Below are 26,897 nucleotides of genomic sequence, written 5' to 3' on the forward strand. Positions count from 1 at the left end.
GGGAGGGAGGGGGCTAGTTCTGCCCCTTGCGCGCTCCTTCCCCGCCCCGTCGAGGCTGAGGTTGGGCTCGGCGTCTCCCTCCTCAAAAGCGCCGCGCCAAGCTGAGCAGGCGGGAGCGGCCGGGGGGAAGCCGCGGCACGGTGAGTCTCAGGTCCCTGGCCGGGGTGCGGGAGGGCGATGGCCGTCCAGCCCTTGGCAAAGACACGTGCCACACCCGATTCCCCGGGGCGCAGGAGCCGCATGTGCTGGTTCGGGCTGGTGGGAGGGGGAAAGCGCTCTGCACATGCTCCGCAGTGGGCTCGCCTTCGCTCCAAAGCCAAACCTGGAGAGGGGAGGAGGACACCGTTCTTTGGACCAAGGTCTCAGCCTTTCAGCCTGGCCCTGGACAGGGACAAGGCTTTCTCATCTGCTTTCCCGCTTCGGGCTGAGCTGGGCTCCGGGGAGCCTCAGCCTCTCCTACAGGGCTTTCCGCCGCCCCGTCCGGCTTGCCTCCTGCGAGGCTCGGTTCGGGGCCACCATCACCGCCCTCTCTGCCTTTGTCCGTAGAGGCGCATCCCAAAATCCCGCCCGCCCGTTGCGAAGAGCCCATCTCTCTGCCGGGTCTGCCCGCTCCCGCCAGCCTAGGTTCCGCTCCTACGGAGACTGGGCGATGCAAATGAACCGTTTCTCTCTTTCCCCCCCAAGACCGGGCATGGTGAGGAAGAATGAGGGGGCTTCCGCGAAGTCCAGGCTTGGCGGCATGGGGGAAAGAGGGTGCTATGGGGTTGCGCCCTGTACGCCCCACCCCAAACTTATGGGGCTGCGACCACTGGGACACCGGGTGCATTTGCCCTCCTTGCTCTCATGCGCACACAGTAGGTCAGGCTGTGGAAGTGCAGGGCCTCTGCCTAGCCGGGCAGGATTAGGCGCGCTTTGCAGTTGAGGACACGAGGTTCTCGGAGTCGATCCCTGGAATTCTCCAATTGGGAGACCCCTGGCGAGGTTCCGTGGCAAGAAGGCGCAGCGACAGCCTGGCTCAGCGGCGCTCTCCTGCACCCTCTTCCGCGCTCCTGGCGCCCGCCAAATGTTGATGGACTACAACTCCCAACAGCCCGCGGACCCAGCGTGGCCCGGCCTTAGGGATGATGAGAGTTGGAGTCAAAGAAGACCTAGCTGGCCACAGACTTCCTAGGCTCCCTGCTGCATCAGGCAGATGTATTAACATGTGGCTCTCCTGCCACTGCCATCAACGGCAACAACTTTTCATCCAGTCCTGGGGTGGGGGCAACTGAAAATGCCTGAGCCACAGCAGCTGAAAGCAGAACTGTCTGTTTCCTACAGTACAGTACTATAGTTTTTGTTTGATTGCCTATTTGCATCCTTTGTTTGAAGTATTGTTATTGTTCCACGGTTATTTTTATTGCTGTTTTTAGTGCACTAAGAGCTGTTCGGCAGTGGAATTTGCTACCAAGGAGTGTGGAGTGTGGTGGAGTCTCCTTCTTTGGAGGTCTTTAAGCAGAGGCTTGACAGGCATTTGTCAAGAATGCTTTGATGGTGTTTCCTGCTTGGCAGGGGGTTGGACTGGATGGCCCTTGTGGTCTCTTCCAACTCTATGATTCTATTATTCTAATTGTAAACCGCCCTGGGATCCTGCCAGGTTAAAGGCTGGGTAAAAAAACAACCCGTCAGGTGATCTCTGACTGTTGGCCATAGTACTAATGCAGAAATGCTGCAGCTCTGTGGTAGAGCATCTGCTTTGCATGCAGAAGGTCCCTGGTTCACCTCCTGGCAGCATCTCCATGTGGACCTGGGAGTGCCCCTAGCCTGAAACCCTGGAGAGCCACTGCTCTGTACAGGACACCTTGCCTTTCTCTGTTCTTCCTCTGAGTTTTAATGCAATAAGAGTTGTAAGATCTGAAAAGCAGGGTCATCCCTCCAGAGGTTGTTAGGCTTCAACTCTTGTCACCACTGCTCATGCTGGCTGGGGCTGATGGGATTTGGAGTCCAACACCCTCTGAAGGGACACCGTTGCTGCTGCCGCCAAGGAATCAGGGAGGTTTCTTGCGTCTGTTACCGTGACCACAGTCTAACCAGGCCTCTCTGCCTCCTCTCCAGATGCCAGTGAGGCTCTCCACAGCCCTGCGTGTTTTTGGGACCAGCCTCTTTGCCGTGGTGGTGCTGGGAGGCATCCTTGCTGCCTACGTCACGGGCTACCAGTTCATCCACACTGAGAGGCACTACCTCTCCTTTGGGCTCTATGGTGCCATCCTGGCCCTCCACCTCTTCATCCAGAGCCTCTTTGCCTTCCTGGAGCACCGGCAGATGCGCCTGGAGGGCCGGCCCCTGAAGCTGCGCTCCTCGGTGGCCCTCTGCATCGCTGCCTACCAGGAGGACCCCGACTACCTGCGCAAATGCCTGCGCTCCATCCAGCGCATCTCCTTCCCCGACCTCAAGGTTGTCATGGTGGTGGATGGCAATGGGGAGGACGACGTTTACATGATGGACATCTTCAACGAGGTGATGGGCTCTGACCGGACAGGTTGCTATGTGTGGAAGAGCAACTTCCATGCCCGGGGGAAGGGCGAGTCGGAGGCTGGCCGCCGCAGGGCCATGCGCCACATCCAGAGCCTTGTCCGGCACAATACCTATACCTGCATCATGCAGAAGTGGGGCGGAAAGCGCGAGGTGATGTACACAGCCTTCTGTGCCCTTGGAGACTCTGTCGACTTCGTGCAGGTGGGTGTCGGGGGCGGAGCCCTGCTCCTTGCCTGTTGTTGCTCTTCCTTCTCTGTATCTTCCCATTCATGCTCATCCTACAACCCAGGCCCTTGTCAAAAAGCAGAAAAAGGGAGGTGGGAGGAGTATTAGCTACATTCAAAATGATTTGGAGAGAGACTTGGGTCTGGGCTCCTTGGCCCCCATAGTAAACACAGCCCTAAAGGGCAACTCTCTGTCTCCCTACACCCTGATACATACCAGTAGGTGCTGTGAGCTTAAGAGGGAAGTAGGGCTACAATGAGCTGCTTCTTCACACTCTGGGGCTTGAACATGCAATCAGCCCCTCTTTGGAGCAGCTGGTTGCTTCTCCTTAGCTCAGTGGTAGAGCATCTGCCTTGCATGCAGAAGGTTCCAAGTTCAATCCCTGGAATCTCCAGGGAGGGCTGGGAGACAGACCCCGGCCTGAAATCCTGGAGAGCCACTGCCAGTCAGTGTAGAGACAATACTAAGCAAGATGGACCAATGGTTTGACTCAGTATAAGATAGCTTTCTATGATCCTATGATCCTGAGTGGTAGAGCACCTGTTTGCATGCTGAAGGTCCTGGGTTCACTCCCCAGTAACATTTCCAGCTTGGGAAGGATGGAAATCTACTACCAGCCCCTTGCAGACAATACTGAGCTGGGTGGACTAATGGTCTGATTTAGGATAAGGCAGCTTCCCCAGTTCCTTAAGCCCTTTGTATAGAATCTTGAGGACTAGAATCTTGATTTATTTTTTAAGGAAAGGCCACAATCCAGTTGCAAAGCAGTGGATTCAATCTCCAGGTTCAATCCCCAGTATCTCCAGGTAGGGTTGGGAGAGACCCCAGTCTGTAACCACGGAAAGCGGCTGCTGATCAGTTCAGGCAGTGCTGAGTTAGATGAATTCAGGCAGCTTCCAATGTTTCTCCTGAGATCACAACTCAGCCTCCAATCTGACAGTAGGAAAACAGTTCTTCTTTCACCCATGTGTAAGCGCAGAGGCTTCTCCTCTGCTCCCTTCCACTCATGCGCTGTAGTTCTGAGCAGCAGGGGATGGTAGAATGTAATTGAGCAGCAGGGGATGGTAAAATGTAATTGAGGATAGATATATATTGATATATTCCATATATGCACACCCCACCCTTCTTTCATTATGGAACCCAAGCATGGTTCCCAAGCAATCTCTCATTCAATTGCTGATCAGCCCCAGATCTGCATCACTTCAGCGATGTGATGGCCTAATGTGCCTTCAGCACTTTCTGGGGGACCTCATCGCAAGCAGAAAACTGGCAGACAAAGGAGAGAGGTGGTACCTCAGCCCTTTGCTAGGTGCTCTGCTTTTCCATTTACAGGGGGTTATAACTTGTGGAGGCATTCAAACCAGGACCTGGAGGTGAAAAGTGTTGCAGTCCATTCTTCCATTTCATTCTGCTGTCTGAATAGACCAGCTCTGGACTCCTTGAATAAGAGGAGGCAGATGCAGGGTATGCCCATACTGTATCTCTCATTTTGGGATTTGCTTCTGTGTTCTGCTTCCCTGTCCTCCAAAAATGCAGGATTCTTCAGCTGGGCTCGATCCCCCTTCTCTGGCCTGCATGGCTGCTGAACAGATATCAGCTGCCCCCTCAATATAGGATGCTACCTTATACAGTCAAGATCCCTGATCCATCTAGTTCACTATTATCATACATGTCCAGGGTTTCAGGTAGGGGACCAGGAGATGCCCTTGGGGATTGAACCTTCTGCATGCAAAGCAGGTGCTCTGCCACTAAGCTAAAGCCCCTCACCATACATGCTCTTGGGTACAGATGCCCTGTGATTCTTCTGCACTTCACCTTACAATGCCTGTTTGGCAATGGAGACCGGCTCCCTCTCGTCTGTGCCTGGTGTGACATCTTCCTCCTCGCCACTTCCGGTCTGTGTTCACATGAGGAAGTGTCCAGGAGAGTTTGTGTCACTTCTCTATCATTCACTTACACTTACATCTTTATTATTATCATTAGTTAAACGTGTTAATTGCCTTCTCAGGGTGATGCAGGCTAATGATAATATACATTAAGTGCAAACTCTCATAAAATTCTGAGATTAACCATAATAGAACCAATATTCCAATGACTGCATCAGTTATACAAATGTACTATGTGTATGTATGTACAAGTGTGTGTATATGTACACACACACACACACACACACACACACACACACACACACACACACAAAAATATGTATACACACACACACTCAATATGCACAGGCACAGAGATCTAAGTCCATTCCTCATTCTCCTCCCCTGGCCCACCTCTCATTGGAGTTTCAGGAAAGTTACAGTTCTCCTCCACCCTGCATGCCAGAGTACAAAAGAGCCCTTAACTCCCTGGGAAGGTGTGGAGCAGGGTCCCCCAGGGACAACATGCAAAATTGTTCTGAAGGCGGTGGGGGTGTGCATTCCACTTGAAAGAAACGTCCATACGTACGCTTTCTCTCCCCATGCGAACAGTGCAATATTTGTCAAAAAGAAGCCACAATTTGCGTAAAAGTTCTTTAAGGGAAGGGACAGACAAGAGCGTCCTGACAGGGTGTTTTTCTTTCCCTGGCAGGTGTGTGACTCTGACACTGTCCTTGATCCAGCCTGCACAGTGGAGATGCTGCGCATCATGGAGGAGGATCCTCGCGTCGGTGGAGTTGGCGGGGATGTCCAGGTGTGGACCTGAGAGCACATGGCTGTGCAGAGTGTCTGGCTCAGATAATGCTCACAGGGATGGCTCCTTGGGGCAGCCTTCCCAAAGTTGGTCCTCTTCCAGCTGTTTTGAACTACAACTCCCATCAGGCTCAGTGTCCTACAGCTTGCTGGATGGGGTGCATGGAAGTTGTAGTCCAAAACAACTGGAAGAGGAGGCCTTCTGTCCCTCAATAATTGGGGTCAGCCACGGGTCAGCTTGATGTGCATCTGTGGTAAAGGAAACTGGTACAGGAGCCAACCTGTCCATCGGTGGGAGGGTTGTGGAGGGCCAATGACTCAGCGTTGCCTCTTCCCCCCAGATCCTGAACAAGTACGACTCGTGGATCTCCTTCCTGAGCAGCGTGCGCTACTGGATGGCCTTCAATGTGGAGCGGGCCTGCCAGTCCTACTTTGGCTGCGTCCAGTGCATCAGCGGCCCCTTGGGCATGTACCGCAACGCCCTGCTGCAGCAGTTCCTGGAGGACTGGTACAACCAGACATTCCTGGGCAGCAAGTGCAGCTTTGGGGACGACCGCCACCTCACCAACCGGGTCCTGAGCCTGGGCTACCGGACTAAGTACACTGCTCGCTCCAAGTGCCTGACCGAGACGCCCACCAGGTACCTCCGCTGGCTCAACCAGCAGACGCGCTGGAGCAAGTCCTACTTCCGGGAGTGGCTCTACAACGCCCTCTGGTTCCACAAGCATCACCTGTGGATGACCTACGAGTCGGTGGTGACGGGCTTCTTCCCCTTCTTCCTCATCGCCACCGTCATCCAGCTCTTCTACCGTGGGCGCATCTGGAACATCCTCCTCTTCCTTCTGACGGTGCAGCTGGTGGGCGTCATCAAGGCCACTTACGCCTGCTTCCTGCGCGGCAACGTTGAGATGATCTTCATGTCCCTCTACTCCCTGCTATACATGACCAGCCTCCTGCCGGCCAAGATGTTCGCCATCGCCACCATCAACAAGTCCGGCTGGGGCACCTCCGGCCGCAAGACCATTGTGGTCAACTTCATCGGCCTCATCCCGGTCTCCGTCTGGGTGGCAGTGCTGCTGGGGGGGCTGGCCTACACTGCCTACCACCAGGACCTCTTCACGGACACGGAGCTGGTCTTCCTCATCTCGGGAGCCATCCTCTATGCCTGCTACTGGGTGGCACTGCTCACCCTTTACCTGGCAATCGTGGCCCGGCGCTGCAGCAAGCCCCAGGAGGAGTACAGCTTGGCGTTTGCGGAGGTGTGATGAGGATGGAGGGGGGGCGGGGAGTGCAATAATAGCAAAGGACTGGCAGTGTTTTCCCACTTGGTTGTAGGGCTTAAGGAGGGCTGGACCCCCACCCTGCTCCGGACCTGATCCAGTTTTGAAATGTCCCTCCCAGAAGCAAATTGGCAGATTCAGGAGTGCATCACTGGGGATGGAAGCCAGAGCCTCGCAGAACGGATCCTGCCCCTGCAGAAAGCTCAACAGCTCCTGGGAAAAGTTTCCACCACCAGGTGTCCCTGTTGTTCTATGCAAATGACACTGCCTCTCCCCAGAATAGCACCAATGTGGCAGGGACGATCTCTGTAGCCGGTTCAGGGTACAAGAATCATTGTAGCTGATGGGGGTGCAGTTTTTACAGGGAGCAATAATAACCTCCTCGTGGAGATCTATTAAAGAAGGGGCCCTTCTGTGCCCAGCGAAGAGACCATCAGTAGGTTTTTGATCTTCCCTAGGAAGAGCTTTAAGGAGTTTGTAAGGGTTATTCTCTGTTCATAGGAGAAGCAAGTGGGGCTTGAGCCACTGACTTCAAGGGGTTGCTTTCTAGGCAGAGGCCCCACAGGAGGTGGGGTGACAGGGCAGAACATGTGCTCCTTCCAAGAGAGGCTCCCTTCTGCCTGTAATCACTGCATCTGCAGGACTGGAGGGAAATTTACTGAGAAGGAAAGGCTGGCAGTAGAAAAAACCACCTTTGGGCCATAGCGGGAACATGCTGTTGCCCAAAGAATACATCAAATGACTAGGCTGCCCATTTCTAAACAAACACAAGATACTTGAAAGCTCCCATATTGGCCCAATACAGCATGAACCACAGCTACTGTGAATTCGATAAAACAGGTTGCAAACTGGATTGGTCAAATGTCTTCAGCTCCTTCTGGAGTTTTGGGGGGTGGACCACCTATTGCTACCTCCCTCTTTAGTCCAGGACTACGGATCATGCAAGTGGTCCTACAGATCCTGTAGGGACTCCCAGTTCCCTGACTTATTGAACTCCAACTCCTGTCATCCCTGACATTGCTGGCTGGAGCTGGTATGAGCTGGGAGTCCAATAACATCTGCTTGGGGAAGGCTGCTGTAGACCAGGTATCTTCAACCTTTTTGGGACCTTTTCAGTCCCAGGACCCACATTTAACCAAAGCATGCATCTAGAGATCTATTGCTTAATCTTCCACAATATTTGTATGGTGGTAGTGCCCAACTAAACTTAAAGCGGGCCATGACCCACCAGTTGAAGACCAGTGTTCTAGACCATATTTTGTTATGCTTGGGTAGGGGGTGTTAAAATACTTTAATGCTGTGAACAGAGCTGCCTGTCTGGAGATCTTCCTTTGGACCAGCCTCTCTCTCTTGGCCTCTGCTTAGCCTGGGCCTCCTAACTTTCTGGTGCTTCTCCTACAGACTTCTTCTCCCCCTGGTGCTCTGCCAACATGGCCATGTTACACTTCCAGCTCAGAGAAGGGGGAGAAACCGAGGACAGTGGTGCTGCTTTTGGGAGGCCACTGCCACCCAGTCTAAAAGCCATTTCTTGATTCACAATCTGCACCTCTGCCCAGCCATTACAACTCCTTCCAGTCTCTCTGGCAAGAAGCTGCCTGTGTTGAAAGGGAAGGGGGGGGTCCCAGCTTCAGCTGGCAACAAGCTCTGGGCAGCTTTTATGCCAAACTCACATTGCTGAGATGGAAGTGCTCACTAGTTGTTCCTTGCCTGTTCCTAAGCTAGTAGGTCAGCATGGGAACAAAGTGTTTAGGCACTTGCTGTAGTAAATCCACTGTCATCTACATGCTTTCAGCATAGGCAAAGGCACAGATTTTCTGCAATTCAATTCGTGCAGAATGTGGAGGTCTGAAAAATCTCTGATTCCCTCCTTTTTATGGCTAAAAGAAAACAAACCAAGTTTCTAAAATTCGTATTTTTACAAAAAGTTCTGAAAATGTATAAGCAATATTTGAATGCTTCTTTAGTAGCTTGTTTGTATTGTTCCTTTGGCCTCCACTCTGCTTCTTGAAAAAAGGGGGTTCTAAATTCAACAGAGTTATAAAACAGATGCCAAATAAGGCAGGCGCATTTATGTTTAGACATATTTGTGTGGACCTTGATTTACAAAAATTTGTTAGCTTGCAAAAAATTGACAGGTTGCTGCTGAATTTGCTTAGAGCAGCAGTACTCCAAAGTTGACTCTTTATTGCTTCTCAAGAGAAGCACTAGAAGGCCCTGTATGCTGGAGACTGGCTGACCTTGGCCACACAACTTCCCAGTTTTCACAGGCACTGTGAATCCAATTGGTGGACAAGGAACAGAGTGAAGAAACTTTCTGATTAGAGCAGATGTATATTTATTATTACCTTTCACCCCCAAACTAAGGAGGGTGTTGTGTGTATATGTGTGTGTGTGCACCACACATACACACACTGGATAGGCTCCGACAACTTTTGTTTTCCTTGCTATGTAAGGGAGCTGAATAATCCCTGGGATCAAAAGTAACTTGGATGCTTTTGCTCCAAATATGCTTTTAGGGGGTATGAGGGAGGTGGACACACAGTATTTTAGTGTATTGGACTTTTGTTTTTCCAAATACAAAACTTGCCCATCAACAATGAGGCTAGACACCTTATTTTTACAAAACCAAGCAACTTCTCAGGATTCCACAAGAGACTTCTGTACCAAAATAATATTCTGTGCTATGACCATGCCACCTCCTAGGAACAGAGGGCACCTGATCTATCTTTTGGCCTTGGTGCTGTTCAGGAGCCTTCCCAGTGCCCATCTTCCTCTACTCCTTTCTGCCTCAGGCCAGTTAGCTGAGTCTGACTTTGTCCTGCTGCTGCTGCTGCTGCTGCTGCTGCTGCTGCTGCTAGAGGTTCCACTGCCCAATTCCAAGTTCTCCCTCCAGATGGGCACTGCCGCTCTTTCTGCCCATCCCACAAAAGGTTCTGAATCTGAGATTGTACCTGGAAATTCCTGCCTCTCCTGCCTGTAGCTCCATGCGAATTGACAAGAACAAGAAAAACAAGCCCCTAATATTAGACAGGGAAGCAGTGGACATAGGGCAGTTGCTACTCCCATGGGTCCATGTGGCTGGGAGGTAGACTAAAGTGGCATCAGTGCCAATTCTGTCCTGCCACCTCTGGAAGGCAGATGGAGTCTGCACTGCCATCTAAGAAAGCAATAATGGCTTTTGGGCTGCAAGCTCCCTTTATCTAGGCACAGACTAGTGAAGAACTTTTCTATGCTGGGGACTGACTGCATAAACTAATCTTGGACAGATGTCTCCTCCCACTACTGCCACCTGAAAGGGCTGGTCCCCGCCCCCTCAGCATAACCTCACACCCTAAGGGCTGATTGCCTAGCTGTTTCCCAGGGGCCCCAACCAGCTTGAAAAGGAATGGTTCTAAGCAATTCTTTTGGTGGCTGGGGGAGCATATGGTACTCCCTGGCAATAAAGAATGGCTGCTTTGCAGGCTAGGAGAGCTTGCAGCCCACACTAGAGCCTGCCTTTTAAAAGGCTGCCCTGTTGGGGGGAGCCATGTGGAAAAGCTTGCTCTGTAACCTGCCTAAGACAGATGCCTCCCTGCAAAGAGCTGCCAAATCAAACACTGTGGCAAAAGATGGAGAGCTTCCTCAGGTTCCTCTTTCCAACTGTGCATCCTTCCTAATTGCGAATGTCTGGAAATGCTGCTTTCTGCCCGTGCTGTTCTCTATGGCCTGCGCTGGTCCCAGGCATGAGAGTGGAGGGATGGGTGGGTAGGGTGCCAGGCTTTGTCCCCCCCCCCCCAAAAAAAACATTCCCTGCTCTGGGCTGCATCCCTTTTTCTACGTTACTCCGTTTGGGTTTCTCTTATTTAAAATGAAATTTGTAGAATTTTTGTACTCTTTGGTAACAAACACTAGTTGATTGCTTAAAGTTATTTGTAAACTTATTTATTTTTTACCTGCATTTTCATATTTTTTATAAAGGTTGTTTGGGTTTTTTTTACTATGATGCATTTGTTACAATAAAAATAGCTTGTAAACTAGATGGTCTAGGGTATATTTGGGACTTCTTCTGCGCATCCCCTCCCTTCACCAAAGTGCACACAATTTGAGTGGTGGGGAGGAAGACACTGGCAGGGGCAAAGAACCAGGTCTAAGCTAGCTGAAATCTGCAGGAAATTTCAGCCTGATTTCCCTTTCAGCCATTCTGATTTCCTATTTGCCAACATAGTCACCCCCTCCCCCAAAATGTCCTAGAGACAGAAAATAAAGTCAGATCAGAACCTAATCATCTCCTAGTGTCTGAAAAAGAGATGCCCATTTCTCAAAAGGCACTTTAGCAACAGCTGAGTCCCCCCCCCCCGCCGCCGCCAAAACCAAGTGGCAAAAAGCACAATGGAATCAAGAACCCAGGAAGAACTACGGTAAGTGACCAGCAGGGCCCACAATGAGGCTTGAGTTTCTGCAGGAGATAACTGTAGAGAGTCATCAGTGCTGACTGGAACTTGTGGGAGTGTTAGACCAGAGGACATCAGGTTGGCAGAGGTCACCAGCCCTTGGGAAAGGATCTAAGCTGAAACCCAGAGCAAAGTCCTCCATCCCTGCTATGAAGATCAGGCTAATATTACTCAGGTGCCCCAATAACTTTTATTTGTTCAGTCGTCTCTGGATTTTGGGGCAAGGGGCTCAGCACCTTAGCAAAGACACCGGGTTGAATATCACAGCTGAGCTGCTCTTGGGGAAAGCACTGGCTATTTGAACACACTGGACATGGGTGCTGGATTCTCCCAGACACTGGCTTTAATCCCACAAAGACTGGCCTCTGAGATAAGGCACTTCTCCCAAGGGCTGGGTTCACACAACAGACTGCATAAACTGGAACGAAAAGCACTGAGTTCCAACAAGCTGGCTAAGTGGACAGGATTTGTCCCTTTCAGCACAGCCCCGACACTGCAAGGAAGTAGGCAGATCTTCCTCCATGAGAACGAGGCACCAGTGTGCTTGGAGGTGGGCTGCAGCATCCTTATGCTTTCTTGGCCACATTGGTGATGATGGGCTTGGGGCGGGTTTTGAAGAGCAGCTTCTTCTTTATGAGAGCGGTGACTGAGTAGTGGCCTGGTCCCAAGGTCGACTCGCCCCCAGGCACGGCTTGCTTGGTCAGGACGGCAAAGGGCTTCTCTAGACGCACAACTTTACCATACAGGATGTGGTGCCCCACGATGAGTACAGGGACTCCCTAGAGAGAGATCAGACAGTGGAGGCACTCAAGCCTTGTAGAGAGAGTGGTATGGAAGGAAGCCAGCCTCAACCAAGAACTCCCCCCACATCCGCAAGCACCTGGCTAGTCCCTCACCTCTTTAGTGTAATGTAGGTCCCCCAGGAGCCTCCCTGCCAGGCCAGCCCCAGATCGCGATTCCAGCTCGCCTTGGAGCTCCATCAGCACCCACTCTGCCAGACCTCCAACCCCATCCCTGCAAGGAAAAGACGAGGAAGGGAAGAGCTGTTATAGGTCACGAGGTGTAGCAAAAAGATCATTCCCGAACCACCACCGCTAGAAGCCAGTGCAGACTCACCGGGACACGACCAGCTGCACCATCGTCCCACGGTTCCTCTGCAACAAGGAGAAAAGGGGTTTGGAGGCGGGGTGAGACCCAGATTCTCCCTCGTTCACCCCAGCGGGACTCCCGACCCAGAAGCAGCTAAGGGGCAGTCCCCCATCCCCAGCAGTGCCAACCTCGGGCAGAGATCCCCCTTTCCTAGGAACTCCCTGCGGGCTCCCCTCTTCCTGGCCCTGCGATGCCGAGGGCGGTGGCCAGTCCGGTAGCCTCAGGCGAGCAAACTGACGCAGCCGCAGCATCTAGCAAATAGGGCGAGCCGCTTCCCTGTGCTTGTTCTAATGACAGGAACTCTGCACGCGCTCAGAGTCACTTTCATCCCTGGACGCCGGGGGATCCGGAAACTCCGCGCGCCGGCGCCTCTGTGGGAGCGGCACTCTGTACGTGCTCAAGAGCGCGCTCTTTCTCTCTTCCCCCACAGCCCCGCCACGCACCTCACTCAGGATCTCCCGAACCTCCCGCCTCGCCGAAGCCCCGGAAGTCCCGCCCCTCACCCCTAGATGACTTCCGCTTCCGGGCTTAGAGGGGCGGCGCGCACGTGGAAACCGGGCTTGCTTCGCTCTCTCTCCGCGTTCTCCGGACGCTCGACCGGTGCTATTTTCTGCCTGCCTGCCATGGTCGAGTTCGAGGTGCACCGCGCACGGCTCTTCGCCTTTGTGCCGTCCGGGATCCGGTGCGTGGCTGCGTCCCGCCCTTCTCACCACCGCCTGGCCGTGGGCCGCCTCGACGGCTCCCTCGAGATCTACGACCTGCAGGCCAACATGTTCCAGGAGAAGGTGACTCTGGCTCCCCAGTGGTTGGCATTCAGGGGTAGACTGCCCGTGCACATGAGGGCTCCACCTGGCACCCATTTGACAGGTCTCCACCTCTGTGAGGTTTTAATGGCATCTTGGCCATTGTCTGACCCCAGATCTTGTGGCCTTGAGTTCCACAAGCTAGTTCTTTCCTCCGTGAAGTAATACTAGCTTATCCAGGCACAGCTGAGCTCAGTGACAGAGAGCCCTTTGGCTCCGCTGAGGCTGGGAATTGGAGCCCCAAAGAATTGTTTGCCTGGGGGATGCCCTGGCTAAACAGCTATCTTCTGGGCATTCTTTGGGGCAAGAGGGTGGGTAGCACAGGTGACTCACCAAGCTTCTCTGTACTTTATTTTTGTAATCAGGAGGTATATCAGTGTGGGGGGTTTCTGGCTGCAAAGTTCTCCAGTCTGAGCCCAGCACAGGTTCATCCTGTGTGTGATTCCTCCCAGCTAAAAGTGTGTGTATGTGTGTTGAAAGGAGGCCATTGACACCCAAAGCCTACAAGAGACACCTTTCCTTAAACCAAAAAAACTATTCAGGATTGCCTCTTGGTTTAGGAGTCCTGCAACTTCCCCTTACCTATGACTTCTCTTTCCAGGTCATTGCTGGCCACGAGACGAGGATCCCAGAGGCGCTCTGCTGGGTAGCGGGAGACCGGCTCCTTGGTGCAGGTCTCAGTGGGGACATTGTTGAATACAACTTGGAGAAGCTGAATGTCAAATATTCGTTGAATGCTTTTGGAGGTCCTATCTGGACGATGGTGGCTGATCCAACTGGGACTCAGTTGGCGGTAGGTGCCCCTAGTATCCCAGAAACGGGCAGCTTGAAAATGTGGTAATGAAGTCTTGTGCTAGTAAGAGAACAGCCTTTAGAGGGGGGGGGATAGCACTCAATGATTTAGAACAGTAAGGGGTGTAGATTTAGGTAGGTAGCCGTGTTGGTCTGACACAGTCGAAATATATAATTTTTTTTATAATTGTCCAGTAGCACCTTAGAGACCAACTAAGTTTGTTCTTGGTATAAACTTTCGCGTGCATCTGAAGAAGTGTGCATGCACATGAAAGCTTATACCAAGAACAAACTTAGTTGGTCTCTAAGGTGCTACTGGACGTTTTATTTATTTTTATATTTCAACAAGGGGTGTGTGTGTGTTACGGAATATTTTACCACATCTATAGATGATGCAAAACCAGAAGGCTAGCCTGCTTCTCAGAAGACAGTGATAAAACCCCAAATGATGTTAATAGAATGGAATACTGGGGGAAAGTTCTGGAGAAATGTATTTAAACAAATTTATTTTATTGCAAGGCAGACAGTCCACATCACCCCAGAACTGGGTGTACTTAGCTTGTATAGCCGCAATATTTTGCAAATTAGAAACAAAGAACTCATAACACATCCATTAACTGCTGCAAGAACAACTATTGCCAGGACATGAAAAGCGTTGCAATTATTAACTATGGACCAATTGTATAATGCAATTTAACAAACAGCATTATTGGAAAAATTGACACAAAAAATTGAAGTAGCAAGAGGCCAAAAGAAGCACAACAATTTTTTATCAGTATGGTATGACTTTATTGATTACACAAATAACGAGGCATATGGTACAACTAATTAACAGCACAGTCTAGTGTGCATTAAGTGCATATTTTATTTTTTCACCTCCCCTGCCTCCCTTTCCTATAAATTCCTATAAATTCTAATTGTTATTAATACAACATACCTTTTACTTATGGTCACCAATCTAAGCAATGCAGATATCATTTGATATCTGTAATAACTAGTAATTTTGGTATATACACTTTGACAGGAGGGTTTATTTCACATGCACATTAGGAGAAGCTTATTGACAGTGCAGTTTGACAATTGGATCAATTATCTGCGGGGTGGGCACTCCCTTGTCTCGGAGGGCTCTTCCAACAGGGGCTAGACAGCCATCTCTCTCTAGGGGATGCTCCTGCTCTCTGGATTTCCAACATCAATCAGGGGTTTGGATTAAACAGCTTATAAAGCTCCCTCCAGCTCTTCAATTTTCTGCATTTCATTCTCTTCTCCACTCAGTGTCCTGCTTCCTGTGGCTTAAATTCTTTCCTTGTGAGTAGTAAGATGCTTCTCCAGCACCAGCTTGGCATCTGTTTCTGTGTTTGTGTCATTGATAATCTTGTGTAGTTTGGTCAGTCAGAGCTCAAATTATTGGGCAAAGTCCTGGACTCTTGGCTGTCTACCAGACAGGATTCTGAACAGTCTACTGACCCCCTCTCTTGTTCTTACAGCTTGGTTGTGATGATGGATCCATTAAGCTCTTCAACATCTTACCAGATAGAATCGAGTTTGAGAGGCAGCTGGACCGACAGAAAGGTTGGTTGTGGGTGGGAGTCATGATCACCAACAGGATGAGCTCTGAGTCCATGTGCAGGAAGGGTAGGGAGCGTGATTTCTTGTTGCTTGCAGAGGATAGCCCCTTCAGGATGCAAGGAGAGCACTTGGCTCAGTGGTAGAGCACATGCTTTGAATGCACAGGGTCCCAAGTTCAGTCCCTGGCATCCCCAGGAAGGGTTGCGAATGTCTAAAATATTGAAGAGCCTTTGTCTGTCATTTTGGATAGCAAGGACCTACAAAGGCCAGTGGTCTGGTTTGGTATAAGGCAGCTTCTTGTACAGTGGTACCTCGACTTACGAATGTCTCAACATCCGGGAAAAAACCGCAGCAGTTTTAGATAGGGATTTTTCGACTTACAAATTTTTAGATAGGGTTGCTTTGACTTACAAATTTTTCCATTTTCAATGCATTCCTATGGGAAAACGTGTTTCCAATGGCGGTTTTTGACTTACGAAATTTTCGACTTATGAAGGTGCCTTCGGAACGGATTAAATTCGTAAGTGAGGCACCACTGTATTTGCATGTTCCTCTGAGCCTCACCTACCTGCCCCCACCCCCAAAATGAGTTTGAATCTTGGTACGTCTTATCTGAGACTCTCTTCTGCCCCACCTTACCTTACAGGACGCATCCTGTCCCTTTCCTGGAATCCATCAGGGACCAAGATTGCAGCTGGCTCCACTAACATCATCCGTGTCTTTGATGCCAAATCAGGTGAGTTTTGGAGTTAGGCATGTTTTATGCTGGGGCCAGGAATATGGTGTGTGTGTGTGTGTGTGTGTGTGTGTGTGTGTGTGTGTGTGTCATCAGCTCATCCAAACAAACTTCACCTTCATGATTTTGGTCTGTCGTGGCCATTAATAATCAAGGATTGCATCCTCTTGACTGTGTCCCTTCCATACTCCCAGGTTAAATGGCAAGGAGAGGGCAATACTGGCTGGCTTGCCCATAGCTGGTGAACTCCCTTCCATTAGAGAGGGACCCATAATTCAGTGACAGAGCGCATGTTTTGCAATCCAAAGAGGTTAGGTTCAATTTCTGGCACCTCCACCTTGATGGCGCGTTATGGGAAAGAGCCTCTGCTCTGCCTGGAGAGCAGGGCTTGCCAACCTTTTGGGGCCTGTGGGCATATTTGCATACTGCAGAGGTGCACCCACTGGTGCTATGCCCTGTTAGCATTTGAGCAAAGGGGCTTTCCTTAAGGCCTTGTAAAGGCCTGCTTGGTTTGGGGTGACTGTTGGCGGCTGAGGCTAAGCAGACCCTGAGCATGCCTGGTGCCTCCTTTGCAGGCCATGCTGTCCAGCGGATCCTCGTGGACCGGTGCTTCAATGGGTCCCGCAAGCGGTCGCCTGTGGTGGTGTGGGACATACTCTTCCTTTCGGATGGCACAATTGTCAGCGCGGACTCTGCTGGGAAGGTGCAGTTCTGGGACTCGGAGATGGGGACGCTGCTGTGGAGCCACCCTGTCAGCAAGTCAGCCGTGCTTTGCCTGGCTGGGTCTGAGGTAAGTTGCATGTTAAAGCCACAGCAGCAGCACTGGGGGCGGGGGAGGGGGGCAGCTTTTGCTTGAGCTTGACAAGCAGAAAAGAAAGCAGGAGTCACTGGTGTGGCCGAACAGGGGGAGTGTGAAATTGAACCACAGAATAACAACAGTCCAAAATTTGGAAAGTTGCAACCCAAGGTCAAACTTTCTTACTCCTAAGTTCTAAAGAGGGGAGATAGACAGACAGCTATCCTAGGGGATTGTGTGAGCAGAGTCCTCATTGGAGGGCAGCCTTTGCCAACCGTGGCTGATGGGAGCCATAGTCCACCAGATCTGGAGGGTCCCAGGTTGGCATAGGTTGCTCTTGAACTCTTGGCCCTGTGATGATATGATGCTAGCTATCAGAAATTCATTTAAATCAAGACTTTGTGGCAGATAAAAGCACTTTGTGTGTTATCCAGAGCCTCTAAAAACTTGAGTGTGTACATGTGGCCCTTCAGGGAAATGACATTGTTCTGTGCTTAATCTGAGCTTGACTGGGACATCCAGCTGACCAGTGTTGGTGGCCAGGGGGCTGGGCTTGATGGATCTTTGGTCTGACCCAACATGGCAGCCCTTAGTCTGTGTAATGTGACTTCAGTGTTCGATCAGTTCGCTATTTTCATTGCCTGAGGTTCTGCACGGAGACTGCAGCTGTTGGCTGCATTGACCTGTTCTCTGCCATTAATACTTCCTCCCTGCAAACCTTTAGCTTGCCCAACTTTCTCCACAGGCAGAAGACAGTATTGTGGTTGGCACATCGGAGGGGATGGTATATCAGTTCCAGCTGCTACCAGTTAAGGTGGACAGTGCTGAGCTCCAGTGGGTGCGAACAAGGCCCTTTCAGCAACACACCCACGATGTGCGGACAGTAGCACATCTTGCAACAACATTAATCTCTGGAGGTAGAGTTCACTGCAATCGTCTCTCTCTCTGTGTGTGATTGCTTTGTGGTAAAGTACCTGCTTTGCATACAGAAGTTCATGGGTTCCACCCCCAGATGCCCATTTAAAAAGGACCATGTAGGTAGGAGGTGATGGGAAAGGCCTCCCTCTGCCTCCTGAGACCGAGTCAAAGTAAACAACATTGGTCCAGGTCACTGGTCTTCAACTGGTGGGTCAGGACCCACTAATGGGTCACTGTCTGATCCAAGGTAGTTCACAACACGAGCACTTCCACTATGCAAATATATGGCAAAAGATTAAGGAATTGGTCCCCAAAACATATTTGGATTAAAAGCAGGTCCTTGGTCTGAGAAGGTTGAAGACGGCTGGTCTAGGAGAACCAGTAGTCTGATCTGGTGTGTGCACATGCCACCTATAGAGGGTGCTGTGATCTGTTACATCTTGACCTGGTTTGCACTCCCCCCCCCCCAGTTTATTTATTTATTTATTTCATTTATATCCCTGATTTTGCTCCCAAGTTGCTCAAGGTGGTGCATCTGGTTCTCCTCCTTATTTAATCCCCACAACAACCCTGTGAAGTTGGTTAGGCTAAGAGATAGTGACTGACTGAAGGCCACCCAGCGATCTTTATGGCTGAGTGGGGATTTGAACGCTGGTTTCCCAGGTTCTTGTCTGATACTGTAATCACTATACCACCCTGGCTTTTTCCCTTCTCATTTAGGTCTGGACGGGCAACTTGTGATCCGACAATTTATGGAGAATTTGGATCCCAAGTCTTATGTACCTTCCCTCCAGAAAGTCACCTTCCCTCACGTGAGTAGCGGGATTGGCGCCTGCTATCTAGCAATGCCTTCTCTTCCCCCAGATGGCTTCTCATAGCTTCTTCCTTCCTGCAGTAGTCCTGTGCGCTAGAAGGACGCAGGGGCAACCCATGCAAACTCTGCTCCCCCACCCCACTTCTCACCTGCCGCTTCTTTTCCCTCTTACAGAGGTGCCTTGTCTCCTGTGCCCGGATAGCCCGCCTCCTCCTCTTCCAATACCCGAAACATCTGGAGCTTTGGCGACTTGGAGCCACCAACACAGCAGGTGAGAGCAAACGTTGCTTTCAGAGCCTTAGTGGTCTGGTGTGATTGATGTGCCCCTAGAGGAGACATGTCCCTTGGTCACCTGGGCCTGTGTTGAGCTCCAGGCTGCCCTTTCCAGCAGGTGCAGCAAGAGCTTTGGGCTGCTGGGAAGCTTGGCAGTCCCCTCACATATTGGGACATCCTAGCGAGACTTGGTGTGTAAAGATGCTCTTGGTTCTTGTTCCAGGAAAGGCTGGTGAAGTCCTGCCTGTCTCCTGTCCCCCGGAACACCTTCTGCAACTCAAGGCCAAGGTGAGGGAGCCATGATTTCTAGTCTCCTCTGATTGTGGATGCTTCAGATTCTCAACATGCCCTCTGGGCATGAATTGTGCAGGAAATATCTCCACTTCAGATACAAACAGTTTTGTGCAAAAGCAGGCTATGGGTTTTTTTTTTTTGTATTAGAACAGAGAGGAGACAGTCTCTTGTGCTCCCTGAAATAAGATGCTTATTTAGCTCAATGCATTTCAGAGTTGAGCCGGCGAATGCTTGTAAATTCCTTGAACCTTAAAGAGACTTATTCTGGACACCTGAACTGAAAAGAACTTCAAAAAATCTACAAGACTTTCTGGATACAGAAATAAAGAAAACATCTTACAGCCTCATAGTTTGAAACTGCTTTTAGTTCAGGCATATAGAGTAAGTTTTTGTTTCTTTAAGGATCAAGGAATTTACAAGCATTCACAGCTCCTGTTGAAGGAGTTTCAACTCTGAAACATGTTGAACTAAATAAACATTTTATTTCAGGGAGCACAAGAGCCTCTCTCTTCCCTGTTCAGCTGACCCTGGTGCTTCCCCCTCTGCTTTTCTGCTTCCCATGGTTCCCCTACATCTGCTTAACTGTAGTTGTTCCCAAGCCAACTCAAATCAAGGCAATCTTGCAACATGTTGATTTTGCTGAGTCTCCAGAGGTGGCAAGTCCTACTGAGGGTGTGGTTACAGATGTTCATCCCCCTTAGTCCCCTGTATATTTTTGGAGGAACCCAGCTCAGCTTCTCCCTTCACCTGGATTCCTTCCTAGGACCCTGAGCACATTGCCAGCAGCTGTGTCTCACCCTGTGGCTCCTGGATTGCCTACTCCACAACTTCCAGGTTCTATCTGCACCAGGTCCAGCTCAGCAGCGACCACATTGCTATCAAGAGGGTGAGTGAGAATTCTGCAGGGTGGAGACTCTGGCCTGGGTGTTCTGGTCTGGGGCATGCTAGAGCAAGAGGTCATCCAGGAAAGCTGAATGTTGGGAGATTCTGGACAGACAAAAGGAAGAACTTCTTCACACAGGGCATAGGTAAATGATGGAGTCGACTGCCGCAGGATGTAGTAATGGCCAATAACTTGCATGGTTTCAAAGGCGAATCAGTCAGATCTGTGTAGGATAAGGCTATTGGCTACCAGCAATGATGACAGTGCACATGACCCCCCCCCCCCAGTAATGGAGGCAGTCTACCTTTGAAGGCACGTGGCTGGGGATTATGAGCAAGGAATGTTGCACTTGGTCCTGCTTGTGGTCTTCTTCCCTTTGGGGCATCTGATTGGTCCCTGGGAGAACAAGAGGCTGGACTAGGTGGGCTGATCCAGCTCCAGGACTCTTAGTTATTTATTTAATTTCAGCAATTTAGATACAGCTTAAGTACAATAGTCTCTAAGCAGTTTACACGGATGCAATCCAAAAAAAGTAAAAATCAGATTAAATGATAAAATTATTATGTTCTTTTAAGATTTTGTAACTTATTCTTTTAAGTTGATGGAAGGAACAGGAAATGCTTTTCTAGACTTCCCCAAGTGAGCCTCCTTGGGGGACAGGGGCTTGGGAAAGGGTGAGGTGGGGCTTCAGGGTAGAGCTGGCCACACTGACCCTTAAACCTTGCCTTCCCAAAGGTTGCTAAGATTCCAAAGGGGATTCGCTCAGCCCACCACCTCCTTTTCTCTGCGGACTCCACCAGGCTCTTTGTGGCATCGGACCAAGGTTCTGTGCACGTCCTCAAGCTCTCGCAGTCAGGAGTCTGCAAACACCTGCACACCCTCTGCCCCAGCTCAGGTAAGATTGGCTTTTTGGAGAGCAGGACATACTTATCAGCACTGGGGTTAGGGCAGATGAGTGGCTTTTGAAGTGATATTTAAAATGAAGCCAGGGTACAAAAATGTCGATAGATACACACATTCATACACATGCTTTTGAAACTCACTTTCCTCATGCATCACTTCCTGCAGAGACGTCGGAAGCTGCATACCTGCTGGCGGCTAGTGCCAATGGCCAGTGGTTAGCTGCAGCTAGTGGTGATCGGGCAATCAACATCTACAACTTGGAAGATGCCAAGGTGAGCCAAACAGAGCCTGCAGTGGTGAGAGGTTGAACATGCTTTGTCTGAAAAAAGTGAAGCAGGTTCATCAGGTTTCTTTGCTGCATCCTCACCATGAGGGTGGTTAAGAGTTCTGAGAGCCTTCTGGGCTCCTGCTGTGCAATGATACGGCCCCAGATGAAGTGAAGGGAGCAGCCTGGGCCACCTGGGTGGGAGGAAGGCTTTGTGAACCCCACTGTCTCTCTCTCTTGTCCAGCCTCATTGCACGGTGCCTACATATGACTGCCCAGTGACTGCCTTGGCCATTCACCCAGTGACCAATAATGTTGTGATCGTCCACTCAGATCAGCAGGTAAGATCTTCACAGCCAACTTCACTTCCCGAGCCTCACTAGGCACACAGAGAATCCCGAGGGAGAGAGAGAGAGGAATTTGCTCCATCTGTGTGCACAAGAGTTTTGCCCCTGCTATTGCAGTCAGTCCCTATTGCTCACAAGGAGGATATTGGTCACAAGGAGGTCCCAGAGTGGCTTAGAGAAATATTGTAGGCAGGTCCTGCTTGGGGGCTTCCCATTGGGGCATCTGTTTGGTTGCTGTGAGAACAGGATGCTGGACTAAGTGGGCCCCCTTTGGCCTGATCCAACAGTCAGGCTCTTTTAAGTTCACAATTAAAAACAAAATCCAGCTTGCCATTAAAACAATAAAATAGAACCACAAAACAGTGATGACAAAATAACAGAAGAGCAGCATAGAACTGCAGCACATAGCGATGCAGGAGGAGGGAAGACGTCTACTCAGCCAAAGGCCTCCTGGGTAAAGTGATGTGTCCTGACTAATCAATTAAAAGCATGCAGTGCACAGAGACAAGCCCCAGAGGGGAGGGCATTCCACAACCTGGGAGCCACTACAGGGAAAGCCCTCTCACTGACTGCCCCCCTCGAAAGCCCCTCTTCTGATCATCCACCAGAGTGACCAAGGTAGTTTTGGTGCTGTGTCTGAGTGTGAAGCCGGATTAAGTGTGTCTAGATCAATATTATTTGCAGTTCTGCAAATCATTTTCTTTGCTATTATGATTAAAAGCGAGCTACAGGCCAGGGTGTTTCTATTCCAGGCAAGTCCAGAATTTGGCATCCTGGAGGTGGCGGGGGAGATTTTTCACTTTTGTTTTTTTTCTATGATCCATCTCTAGGGTAACCTTTGCCAACCAGGTGCCTTCCAGAAGTTTTAAACTACAGTTCCCATCAGCCTAAGGCAGCACAGCTGGGCTCGCAGCAGCTCCAGCATCTTGTGGGCATGCTGCCTGGGGCGGATGGGGGGTTGTACCCCAAAATCTCTGCAAGGCACCAACTGGTGAAGCCTGATGTCATGCTTTATGGGGCTGAGTCCCTGCTTAACAGAGCTGCTGCTCCAGCCCTCTGTTGTTTGTCTTCCTCTTTCCCAGCTGTTTGAGTTCAGCATCACCAACAAAGAATACACCCCCTGGAGCCGGAAGATGCAGCAGCTCGGGCTGCCCAGCAATTGGCAGGAGTGGGAGACACCCATCACCCACATTGCCTTCAGCCCCCGGCAGGCCTCCCACATCCTGCTGCACGATGCATTCATGTTCTGCATCCTGGATAAGTCCAAGGTGAGGAAGGTTCCAGCACTAGACCATTGGCAGTTTGCCACACAAGGGTGCACAGCACCTGCTGTTGTCTGAGCCACTGGTCTCACCCAGCCCATTCCTAGACTTGTCTGCAAGGGTACCAGGGCGAGGAATGCCCAAAAGCTCAGTGGCAGAGCATGTGCTTTGCATTACAAGAGGATCAGGTGGCAGGTACTGAGAGGTCCTGCTTTGGTCGGGCCTCACCTGGAATCACTGTGTCCCATTCTTGGACACCACAATTTGGTACAGAAAGATGAAATGTGGCAGAGGAGAGCAGTGAAAGTGGTGAAGGGCCTGGAGAAAGTCCTTTGAGGAAAGGGTTGGAGGAGGTGCTGGGAAGGGCTGGTGTAGAGAGGGGAAGATTTTCCATTCAGAGTAGGTGATCCATCAAACCGATGGGTTCAAATGTCAAGGAAGAGGATTTAGGTCACATCCACGCCGTACATGGCTTCCCCCAAATATTTTTAATTTTCTGCTTGGAGACCAACAATTCCCAGCAATCTTCACAAACTACAGGATTCTTGGGGAGGGGGGAAGCCACATGGTTTAAATGTGCTTGAAGGGTATGGTGTTGATGTTCTTTCAGCTAAATGTTAGGAAGGGCATCCTAGCAGTGGGTGGTATTAAACACTAGTCCTACTCATAGGTACCTAAGTTAATGGACGTGACTAACCTAGGTATGTCTACTCGTGAGTTGAATACCACCCAGTTAGAGCTCTTTGGAACCAGCAGGGAAGTGGCAGGCTCTCCTTCATTACAGGTTTTTATGCAGAGGCTGGATGGAAACCTGTCAAGGATGCCAAGGGCATGGCTTTCCTGCATCCACAGACCTTTTGAGCTCCCTTCCAACTTTTATGATTCTGTATGCCCAAGACCCTGGAGAGCTGCTGCCAATCATAATAGACAGGTGGACCAGCAGTTAGAATAAGGGACCCTCACAGGTTCAGACATCACCTCTGGCACATCCGTAGGGGGACTTCTGTAAGTTACAACTATGGGTGTTTGGCGGGGGGGGGAGGGGGGCACAAAGCTGGCTGACATGTCCAAGAAAGGCTCCGGGAGTCTAGGGAGGATTAGAGATTGCTCCAGCTCATAGGCTACAATAGGTAGACCTGGAGGCTGCTTCCAGCAGGGGGACTTAGCTGGGTCATTTTTGTCCTGGCAGAGAGTGCAACACAGCTCCGAGGCAAATTAGCTGCGCTGCTTGTTCTCCACAGCTTTGTGAAACGGGATATGATCTGAAACGTCTGTGAAGCTGACAACCACAGCTTCCCTGTGCCCTCAGTAACACTGCCTTTTCTCTCTCCAGCCGCTGCCTGAGGGCTCTGCCTTCTTGAATGACCAGCAGTCACAGGCACGGCTCTCCAAGGCTGCTCGCCATGGCTCCAGGCCCGCCTTCAAGTTCTGCAAAAAGTACCAGGTTGGTCTTTGTGCATCTGCACCCCACCCCAGGAGAGGCAAAAGGACCCAGGAGAGGCAAAAGGAAACACTCCCCCTCCCCCAGTGCATGGTTCAGGGATGCAGGGAGCTGCCATCAGCTCTGGAGCTGGCTGAGAGGACTCTGAAAGTGGATTTTACAAATCCATGGAGAAACATTTGGGGAGTACCAGCAATGCCCTGAGCAGGGTGCTGGCATGGTTGAAGGCCAACCCTGGTCTCCCAGAAGCAGAGTGCTTCCAGCCTCAAAACAGCCCTGCTGGACTAGACCATTTAGCCCACTGTCCTGTTCTCACAGTGGCCAACTAGTTGCTCCAAAGGGAAGCCCACAAGCAGGACCTGAGTGCAACAGCAGCACTCTCCCCACTTGTGGTTCCCAGCAGCTGGCATTATTCAAAAGGATATTGCCTCTGACAGTGGACAGAGAACATAGCCCTATTCTCTTCCATGAATTCTCCTACTTCTCTTTTAAAGCCAGGCACATTGGGGCCATCACTACTCCAAGCCATGCTCCAGTTGGCTTGGCAATGAAGCTGGTGCCTCTAGGCCAGACAGAGATGCATCTGTGGCAGGGAAGTGCAGCTTCATTGCCAAGGCCGCAGAGCTGTTTCCTTTGTTGCTAGAAAATACAGGTGTCCCATAAGGTGCAGGGCTGCTGCTAAGCCTGCTGGGCTATTTTTCAAATCCCAAGTAGCCACATGGTACAAGGAGAGGTGTGTCAGTCCGACATTACACTGAGCACAACGAGAGAGCAATAAATGACGGAAGACAACAGGCATCATAAGCCCACTGCCTTTGATTTCTTGAATAAGGGTGGCAGAGGCAAAAAGGGTGAGTGTGGTGAGACTCTGTTTCCAACACAAGGGGGAGAAGTCTCCCAGTGGCTACTAAAAGCACCGTCCTTCCTGTTCAGAGGCAGCTTGTTGCTTAACACCAGGGAGTATCAACAGAGCAGCTGAGAGGCATTTGATTGACCATTGTAGGCTATGGGATGCCAGAGTAGATAGCTTCCCTTGGTCTGATTCAACAGGGCTCTCTTTAGGTATTGATGAGAGTGTCCTGGAATGGCTGTGAGAAGGGCTTTTGCTGCTGGCCTATCTGGGCAGCTGATATTTTGCAGCCTGAAAATAATTGCATGTCTGCAGGCAACCAGTGTTGAGCGCAAGATGACACCTTATATTGAGCCCATTCTGTCCAAAGGTTGCCAGCTGCCAACCTCTGCCTATTCTAACTCTGCTCCTTTCTCCTTCCCCCTGGCAGCCTTTGCTGTTTGTGGACCTGTTAGATAAGAATCGCCTGGTGGTGGTGGAGCGGTCTCTGGCAGACATCAAGGCGCAACTGCCCCCGCCTGTCTATCTCAAGAAGTTTGGCACGTAAAGGCACCTGTCCCAGCCCTGCCATGGCTGTGGCTGTTCCATGCAAGGACTGTCAAGCAGGAAAAGAGCAAAAACCTGCAAGTCGGCAGTGTTGCCCTCCCAACTGCGATAGTCCAGGGAAGCAACAGCTCAGGTGGACTGAAAGCATCCCCTCTCCTCCTCCTCCTCCGATCCAAAGCAAGTGAATGAGTGGAGAGACAACCAGCAGGTCTTGGGAACCCGGCCAACTCCCATGCCTCCTTCCTCCTCCCCTCCTCTGGGCCCTTGAGCTCGCTCCCTTCCTCTGCAGCGTTATCAGGCTGACGAAGTTGGCTTTGACCTTGGGATCTAGGCTGGAATGAATGTTCTTCACTGTCAATGATTAACCTCCAAGATACCAGCAAATACTTCACAAGTATCTTTGAACCTGAAGGGGTGGAAGTCAGCAGAAGGGGCCAGGCTGCTATGGAAGAGACTCGTCTGCTGATGCCTTTGTTTGCCCCTTTTTAATAATAAAAAATAGTACCTGGCATCTGTACAGGGCTTTTGAGTGTTCAAAGTGCTTCACTCACGTTACACAATGCCACTTGGAAGGTGGGTCAGTATTGCTGAAGGTGAGACAGAGAGAAATGGGGGACTTGCTAATTTTCCCCACTCAATTTCTTGGCTGCTGCACAGGCTGAGCATGTATTAGAGCGAGTGTCCTTGTAGGTTTCCTCCCCAGTCTTGGGTCTACCATGTGCCTGTCTCTGCTCCTCCAAATGGCTATGGTGGCAGCAAATTCTAGTATTCTCCCAGACCAGGCAAACTGGTTTCAGCCCCATCAAGCAGAAACCATAAGTCCAGCCAGCGAGGAAGAACAATGCTTTGCCTGACCTTGACGTCTGTATTTATTTCCCCCGAAGTGGGGACGGTGATGGTCCCAAGTTTCCAGAATTCCTGAGGGGGTGAGAAGGAAGTGGCTACAGGGCTGAAATGATATGTTTTGAGTTTCAGGGTGGGGGTGAGGAGAGTAGTGTTATGCTGCTGGGTGAAGCTGTTGGACTGATAGCCTGCTGTGTCCTTCGCTGTAATTGAAATGATCAAAATAAATCTGACTGAAGATGGGCCTGACTTGAGTGCCGTCTCTCTTCCAGCTGCGAGCTTTCCT

At 50.7% G+C, this 26,897-nt stretch overlaps 3 protein-coding genes across 4 annotated transcripts; 2 read left to right on the forward strand and 1 right to left on the reverse strand.

Moving 5' to 3' along the window:
* Positions 1-100: 100 nt before the first annotated feature.
* On the forward strand, positions 101-6,682 carry HAS3 (hyaluronan synthase 3). The gene is made up of 4 exons (XM_035117832.3): positions 101-140; positions 2,095-2,715; positions 5,317-5,418; positions 5,759-6,682. Exons 2-4 carry the CDS (start codon positions 2,095-2,097, stop codon positions 6,680-6,682), a joined length of 1,647 nt encoding a protein of 548 aa, XP_034973723.1. The 5' UTR covers positions 101-140.
* Positions 6,683-11,448: 4,766 nt separating this feature from the next.
* On the reverse strand, positions 11,449-12,761 carry CHTF8 (chromosome transmission fidelity factor 8). 2 transcript variants are annotated; one of them, XM_035117835.3, is made up of 4 exons: positions 12,720-12,761; positions 12,244-12,281; positions 12,024-12,141; positions 11,449-11,906 (listed from the first exon to the last, which is right to left on the reverse strand). In XM_035117835.3, the coding sequence occupies exons 2-4, from the start codon at positions 12,264-12,266 to the stop codon at positions 11,694-11,696; spliced, it is 354 nt and encodes a 117-aa protein (XP_034973726.1). In that variant the 5' UTR covers positions 12,267-12,281; positions 12,720-12,761; the 3' UTR covers positions 11,449-11,693. The 2 variants fall into 2 exon arrangements, with proteins under 2 accessions (XP_034973726.1, XP_034973725.2); XM_035117834.3 differs by having other exon boundaries at positions 12,405-12,761.
* A 28-nt stretch (positions 12,762-12,789) lies between these two features.
* UTP4 (UTP4 small subunit processome component) lies at positions 12,790-26,854 on the forward strand. The gene is made up of 16 exons (XM_035117831.3): positions 12,790-13,061; positions 13,681-13,872; positions 15,359-15,443; positions 16,087-16,176; positions 16,752-16,966; positions 17,718-17,889; positions 18,611-18,702; positions 18,879-18,975; positions 19,201-19,265; positions 20,035-20,157; positions 20,890-21,049; positions 21,223-21,329; positions 21,568-21,663; positions 22,752-22,937; positions 24,265-24,375; positions 25,653-26,854. Exons 1-16 carry the CDS (start codon positions 12,900-12,902, stop codon positions 25,767-25,769), a joined length of 2,070 nt encoding a protein of 689 aa, XP_034973722.2. The 5' UTR covers positions 12,790-12,899; the 3' UTR covers positions 25,770-26,854.
* Positions 26,855-26,897: the final 43 nt, after the last annotated feature.

This window comes from Zootoca vivipara, chromosome 6 (genome assembly GCF_965207765.1).
Source record: "Zootoca vivipara chromosome 6, rZooViv2.hap1.1, whole genome shotgun sequence".
Classification (NCBI taxonomy): domain Eukaryota; kingdom Metazoa; phylum Chordata; class Lepidosauria; order Squamata; family Lacertidae; genus Zootoca; species Zootoca vivipara.

Coding starts and splice junctions, on each gene's coding strand:
- HAS3 (XM_035117832.3), top strand. CDS start 2,095: ATGCCAGTGAGGCTCTCCACAGCCCTGCGTGTTTTTGGGACCAGCCTC. Junction 2,716..5,316: donor ACTCTGTCGACTTCGTGCAG/GTGGGTGTCGGG, acceptor TTTCCCTGGCAG/GTGTGTGACTCTGACACTGT. Junction 5,419..5,758: donor GAGTTGGCGGGGATGTCCAG/GTGTGGACCTGA, acceptor TCTTCCCCCCAG/ATCCTGAACAAGTACGACTC.
- CHTF8 (XM_035117834.3), bottom strand. CDS start 12,527: ATGCTGCGGCTGCGTCAGTTTGCTCGCCTGAGGCTACCGGACTGGCCA. Junction 12,282..12,404: donor AAGGGGGATCTCTGCCCGAG/GTTGGCACTGCT, acceptor TCCTTGTTGCAG/AGGAACCGTGGGACGATGGT. Junction 12,142..12,243: donor GTGCAGCTGGTCGTGTCCCG/GTGAGTCTGCAC, acceptor TTTTCCTTGCAG/GGATGGGGTTGGAGGTCTGG.
- UTP4 (XM_035117831.3), top strand. CDS start 12,900: ATGGTCGAGTTCGAGGTGCACCGCGCACGGCTCTTCGCCTTTGTGCCG. Junction 18,976..19,200: donor TGGAGCCACCAACACAGCAG/GTGAGAGCAAAC, acceptor TTCTTGTTCCAG/GAAAGGCTGGTGAAGTCCTG. Junction 21,664..22,751: donor TCGTCCACTCAGATCAGCAG/GTAAGATCTTCA, acceptor CCTCTTTCCCAG/CTGTTTGAGTTCAGCATCAC.